The following is a 6,000-nucleotide window of genomic DNA, read 5'->3' as shown; positions in this document are numbered from 1 at the left end:
ACAATCTGCCACCATGCCAGGAAATAATTCATTCGATACAGAAGCATTCATCAGCTATGTATCGAGCGGACAACCTGATCATACAAGCAAATTTACAGGCACCGTTCGACTCCACGAAATCATTCATTCAGCACCCCAGAAATTCTAGAAGCCTCATGAACATGTAGCGTGATTTCTCATCATTACAGTTTTTCCACCTTGCACTACCCATCCGCTGCAGCTATTTAAAGGTTACTAACTAGAGGGAAGCTCCACAACAGAAAGTAGTGATCCCTGCAGGTAGATCAACCATAAGGCCTGTCCAGACGACTACTTACCATGTCGCACGTTCTCACAATATTTTTCATCCTATTTCTCTGGAGTTATTTTCATAATTGAACTTACCCAAGACAAAGGCTTCAATGCTCTGAATCAGCAAGCCACATATAGGACCAAGGGAGTAGCACATAAAACGGAACCTGTTGCTACAGGAATTATCCATTTCTCAGATGAACCTGTCTCCGTAGTTCACAGTATGATTATATATGCTTTTACAGAGTAACATTCGCAGACTCGGTACATAAAAGGGTGGAAAAGAAAGAAAGAAAACAGATCAACCTCAGATTACAATTGCATCCGGTGATGCTGTCGCTAGTGTACATTTTAAGATTACACAATGATGTTGCCCATCATCCTCTCCGGTGGCCTTCCTTTCCAGAATCCTTCAAGATGTAGCAATCGCAGGCAAACAATGAACTGCGCAGAGATGCATGCCTAGATAAATTGCGCATATAAATCCACTGGCTAATTCTGGCCACCATATCGCGAAGAAATGCGACGAGAAAGAGACTACAGGTGAAGAAATCCACAGACTATGATCCACTCTCAACTTGGTTGCTGAATGGCAATCGGTCAGAGCCTCTCTCGACAGTGTCCCTCCATAACCGATACCGTATGCCAAGCTTGTCATATGATACCGGCCAGTTCCAGACGTTGGCACCGTTGATCATTCGTTCTTGCTGCCCAAGAACAAGCCGCAGGTCCTCATTCAAGACCTGCAGAAGATCATCCACGGTTACCATGAATGTAAGGATTGTTAAAGAACAATTGCTGAAAATCGTCTAGGTGCATTCTGACTTAGTTTACACCAGACAGTAATTTATTAGTAATTTAGTTAGTCCCTTTGCCATAATGAATCCTACCAAAAGGTTAACCACAGTTAGATGCAAACTGAAACAACATTAGCTTTTAAGGTACAAGACTTGCCTTCTCTGCGAAATGTGACCACAGTAGGTGCATGAACGGTATGTGCTTGAGCCAGGGAGCGAAGTCTAGAGACATCCGATACAACAGCCTAGTTTTATTCCTAGAGGAGGGTAAGCAAACATGGAGCTGGTGGAGATGCGTCAAACATTGCTGGGTGCTCTTCCCTTCTAGCTTTCCAGGCTTTGAGATGCCGATGGTTGACAAGACCATGCATGGCGGTCGGAACTCCATGTCGATGGGGTAAGGATCCCAGTACCCTTGGAGCCCAGATACAGGTGTTAAGAACTTCACCAGGCTGACAAAAATAATACAACGTCAGCGAAAATTCATATTCATTGACCAGTTTTCTAAAGCGAGTTGAAAGGTATATAAATACCTTGGAACACTCCAACCCTTAGCAAAGGTGGATGTATGGGTAAAAGGAGCATGAGCAAGGTCTAACAGATTGTCCAGAAGAAGTCCGTGTTCTACTGGTAGTTCCATTACTATCTGTTGAATAACCAAGATGAAATCTGTTACTATATAGGACACTTGCATCACAGTATAATCGCTGCAGCATGGGATTTCCTTTTACCTCTGCATGAACTGTAAATCCTGGAGGAGGCAACAGAGAAGGTATGGTGGATTTTGGTGGGTCATCCCCGGGCCAGATCCAAACCATTCCTTCTTGCTCGAAGCATGGCAATGACTGGATGCGCACATTGAGCATCCTTGTTGATGGCATTTTTTCACATTTTCCATCAGTCGAATACTCCCACCCTGAAGGTTATTGAAAAATGTGAAACATTACTTTCGCATCACTCTTTTCTTTACCTATTACTAGCAGCATAAGAAGACTAACAGAATGACTCCAATTCTTTGGTATGAGTTCATCACATTATAAAGTACTAAGTTCGTAAAACCATATATGCAGGATCCAAGAGATCAATCTTTAGAAGCATTATGTGCTACAATCATAACTAATAATCATTCTTATAACTGTGAATTCAAACAAGCTGAACAAGATAAACATGTAGTCACACTTTTGAAAGGAAGTTAACCATTGTGATATGCTCCAGTGGTAGCTGACACTTCAAAAAAATCAAAATACAAAAACAGCAAAACATGTAGAAGAAATGTTCATCTTTTTCATATGTTAAACTTTTAGAATTCCAGGTTAAATATCTGACTTTCTGTTCTTACCATGGTAAGGACACTGGATCCTACCCTCATTCACCGAACCAAGATGAAGAGGGCAAGCTCTGTGAGCACATGTGTTCTGAACACATCCAGGCCTTCCATCTTTTCCTCGGAATATCACCCACTGCTCTTCGAAACAATCTATTGGTACCTGAGAATGCACATATGACCTCATCAGGTAAGCACACAACTATGTAAACGCTTACTTTAACTTTGTATTGGCTTGGAACTCTTATTGTTTACCATAGTATCCTCTTTCAGATCACTGGAGAAAGCAACTGGGTACCAGAAGTTCTTCAAGCTGGGATTGTAAGGCTTCGCTGGACCAGACACATTAAGGCCTCGACGTGGTTGTTTCTTGGCTCGGACACGGGTCGTGGATGATGTACTTGGAGCTAGGGAAGTGGACTCAGCTGTGGATGAAATAGAGCTTCCGTCGGGCAACAACCTGTCATTGACCAGGATCTCCATTTGTGCTAACTTATCAAGTGCAGATGATACTCTTGCTTCCACTAGATGAACCTGCATCAGACATGCAAAGCATCAGGTTTCAGGTGGTATTGAAGGGTTTCCCTATGTCTCTTTTCAGTAGCATACCTGATTGTGAGCTTTTGCCAGTTCTTGCTGTAACTCAGCGAGCTCTTTCCTCAAGGTTCCAATTGACTTGAACTCTCTTGCTAAAGGATTGAGAACCTCTACCACCTGCACTATGCATGCCATAGTCTGTGTTAGTCCTTCACAATTTCAACCCCAGACAATTGAAATCAAATGCGCTCTTCATGCATAACTTTTGACTATTGATCATTTCAAACCTATTGGATTTCTGAAATTCAGCAAATGCGGACCTTTTCTCTGAGCTCGTAACTGAGCCGAGCCGGCATTTCATACCTTGTTATGAAGAACCATGATGGTGAGGAGATCCTGCCGCGCCCTCCAATCACAGTACTGAATGTCGAATCGGACCACCTCGAGAGCTTGATTCACATCCAAGAACTTCCCTTTCTTAATTGGGACCCTCGGCCCGGGGTCATCAACATGGAACAATGCTTCCAAGTTGTTATTTTTTGCAAATTCAGCTCCATCTTCCCTGAGCACTGCATACACCTTGATTCCACCATCTCTACCAACGCCCTGCACACAATCATCATCATCAACAACAACTCATCATGCAACGGGGACTTCATTTAGCAGCCAATTGGGTCACTTGTATGATTCAGTAGAAATTTAGTACAGTAAAATCTAGCTAAATTAATAGTCAGGTATTTGCTTGTTGGGAGAACTCGGCGCATTAGCCTCCTCTCCTTCAGCGAATCTGCGTAGCGGCGCTAGGTTTCGGGAGTCGCTGAGTCGGGACGCTGTGCAACGCAGCGCAACGATGCCCTGGTCTCAGAACCAGGAAGGGAGTAAAGGATCGGTTAAAATGGGCTATCATCCTCATGGCCCAGTTTCTCATTTTCTTGGCTCATACAGTAGCACAGGATGAGGATGTTTCTTCCTCGCGACGCACGGCGGCACCGACGCGACTGGTGAGTCCATGACCGGGCTTCGAGTTCTGTCCAGGGGCGTAGGCGCTGGGGTACCTGGGTCCTCGGCGGCGAGGGAACCGGGGCAGCCAGCTCCCTCGCCTCCCTGGTGACTCCGCCACTGATTCCAACCAAGAAACCACGGTCTCTTGCATCGGCAAAGAACACAAGGATTTCCGGAAACGAAGAGATGAGAAGAAAGAACTCACCTTTCTGGCGCAGAACCTGGAGGAAGGCTTAATGAGCAAGTGCGGCATCAAAGACAGCGAAGCCACAGTGGTCATGGAGATGAACAACGCCGCCGCGGTTGAGCAGAGCACAGCGGCCGAAAAAGGGAAACGAAAAACAAAGCAGTTATGTCCAAAATTTTTTGTGCAGAAAATTAATTTTTCGCGTCTGAAGTGGCCTTGTCGATAAGAGGCTGGAGGTGCCCGCGATCTCCATGAGCCTCCCACGTGCTGCCACGTGTGATCCTCGAGCCCTGACGTGGCAGCCTCGATCACCAAGGGATGGGAGCGAGAGAATTGTGCGTGCTCCCGGTCCTAACCGGGAGTGGAAATTATCATTTCGAACCTTATGGTTTTTAATACCCCTCCATTTTTAATAATTGACAATTTTAACTTTTGTGGACATGCTTTGACCATTGATTTTTAGCAAATACATATGCAAATAGTCAAAATTGTTGGTTATTAAAAAAACAAAGGTAGTAATGAACTGCAAATTTGTCGGCATTGGATTATGCTTGTTCTTTCAGATAGGGAGAGAAATTGAACAAATTTACCCGTTCATCTGAATACATTAGGACCAGTGTTTTGAAAACAAGTCTAGCAGGTTAAGTAAGATGGAGAAAAAGAGAGAGAAGAAAAATAAAGAAGAGGAAGAGATGGGTGGATGAGCTCTTATAATTAGCTCATCTGCATCCGTCACCATCACTGACCATGTATTAGGGTATTATTTGTTGTTTTTCTATACATATTATTAAGCTATTATCAACTAAACGCATCGTAGCAAGCGTAACAATGGTCTTACTTCTTATGAAAAGAGAATTAGTGACTGGATATAACTATGTCATGGATGAGTGCTAATGTTATTTTTTAATTAGGTACATAGGGGATTAGTCCTAAAGGTGTAGGTGAAAACTAGAAGATGAATAGTATTACTTTTGAAATACTGTATGTTTGCTCTATTTTAAATTGTCTTCCACAGTTGTTTTACAATTAAAAATGCTCATTCACAATTTTAGTTAAAAGAGTAGCACCTAATGTTAATTTTGACCCTCTATGCATGGGTGGAACTGGGGGTATTTTGGATGTCACAGGGACACCAAAAATACCCTAATGCCAGTATAGATTAGTTTTTGTTGAATAAAAATTCACAGATATCAGTATAGATTACTGGCACATGTATATCTATAATTCTCGTGCAGAGGATGTTCTAGTTCTGACACTGTCTTTATGAACATACATATATAAATCTAGAATACAAATAAGAAAGCCAATTACAAGGCTGATTACCGTATAATCACTACTAGGTGAGATGATGGAGCGAGTACCGGTTACCGATTTTCAAAAACTTGATTAGGCCTAACTGCTCCCTGTTGAAACAAGCCCCAGGACGGTAGGTAGAGAAGCGTTCGAATTTCACGTGACTGCAAGGGTCGCACGGGCAAAGAGGCTTTGCCAGCGTAACGATAGATAGGGCCCAGCACGGGGATAAGACGCCGGTTCGATTTTTGTCGGGACGCGTCCACCTGGCACTGGGTACGCGAGGCGAGATACATGTGGCGAGATTTTTTTTTGGCTTTTCCCGCGGATAGTTCTTGGCGCGCCATAGTACACGCGCTCCTGGCCATCAGTTCCCGAGCCGAGCCCTCTATAAGAATCTCGGATGTTTCCTGCCTATTCTGTTGCTCGGATGGATAATTGAAGACTACAAATGCGTAGATAAAAAAAGATGATTCTGTTTTTTTTAGAAAAAAAGATGATTTTATTTTACTATTTAAACATGCCGTTTAAATACTCGGTGAATCAAAACTAATAAATCTAAACCGTTA

At 43.2% G+C, this 6,000-nt stretch overlaps 1 protein-coding gene across 1 annotated transcript; it reads right to left on the bottom strand.

Annotated features, from left to right (window-relative positions):
* Positions 1 to 440: 440 nt before the first annotated feature.
* LOC133909651 (chlorophyllide a oxygenase, chloroplastic-like) lies at positions 441 to 4,330 on the bottom strand. Its single transcript, XM_062352177.1, has 9 exons — positions 4,157 to 4,330; positions 3,313 to 3,555; positions 3,022 to 3,126; positions 2,668 to 2,946; positions 2,428 to 2,575; positions 1,820 to 2,004; positions 1,622 to 1,734; positions 1,246 to 1,540; positions 441 to 1,034 (listed from the first exon to the last, which is right to left on the bottom strand). The coding sequence occupies exons 1-9, from the start codon at positions 4,229 to 4,231 to the stop codon at positions 852 to 854; spliced, it is 1,626 nt and encodes a 541-aa protein (XP_062208161.1). The 5' UTR covers positions 4,232 to 4,330; the 3' UTR covers positions 441 to 851.
* Positions 4,331 to 6,000: the final 1,670 nt, after the last annotated feature.

This window comes from Phragmites australis, chromosome 2 (assembly GCF_958298935.1).
Source record: "Phragmites australis chromosome 2, lpPhrAust1.1, whole genome shotgun sequence".
Lineage (NCBI taxonomy): Eukaryota > Viridiplantae > Streptophyta > Magnoliopsida > Poales > Poaceae > Phragmites > Phragmites australis.
The sequence above is the reverse complement of the archived record's forward strand: the minus strand, read 5'-3'. Positions and strand labels throughout refer to the sequence as shown.

What these genes read in the sequence shown, in the direction of transcription:
- LOC133909651 (XM_062352177.1), bottom strand. Translation starts at nt 4,231, where the DNA reads ATGACCACTGTGGCTTCGCTGTCTTTGATGCCGCACTTGCTCATTAAG. An exon ending in CCAGGTTCTGCGCCAGAAAG is followed by an intron (nt 3,556 to 4,156) that starts GTGAGTTCTTTC and finishes GATTGTGTGCAG; the next exon opens with GGCGTTGGTAGAGATGGTGG. An exon ending in GATCCAGTGTCCTTACCATG is followed by an intron (nt 2,005 to 2,427) that starts GTAAGAACAGAA and finishes AATAACCTTCAG; the next exon opens with GGTGGGAGTATTCGACTGAT.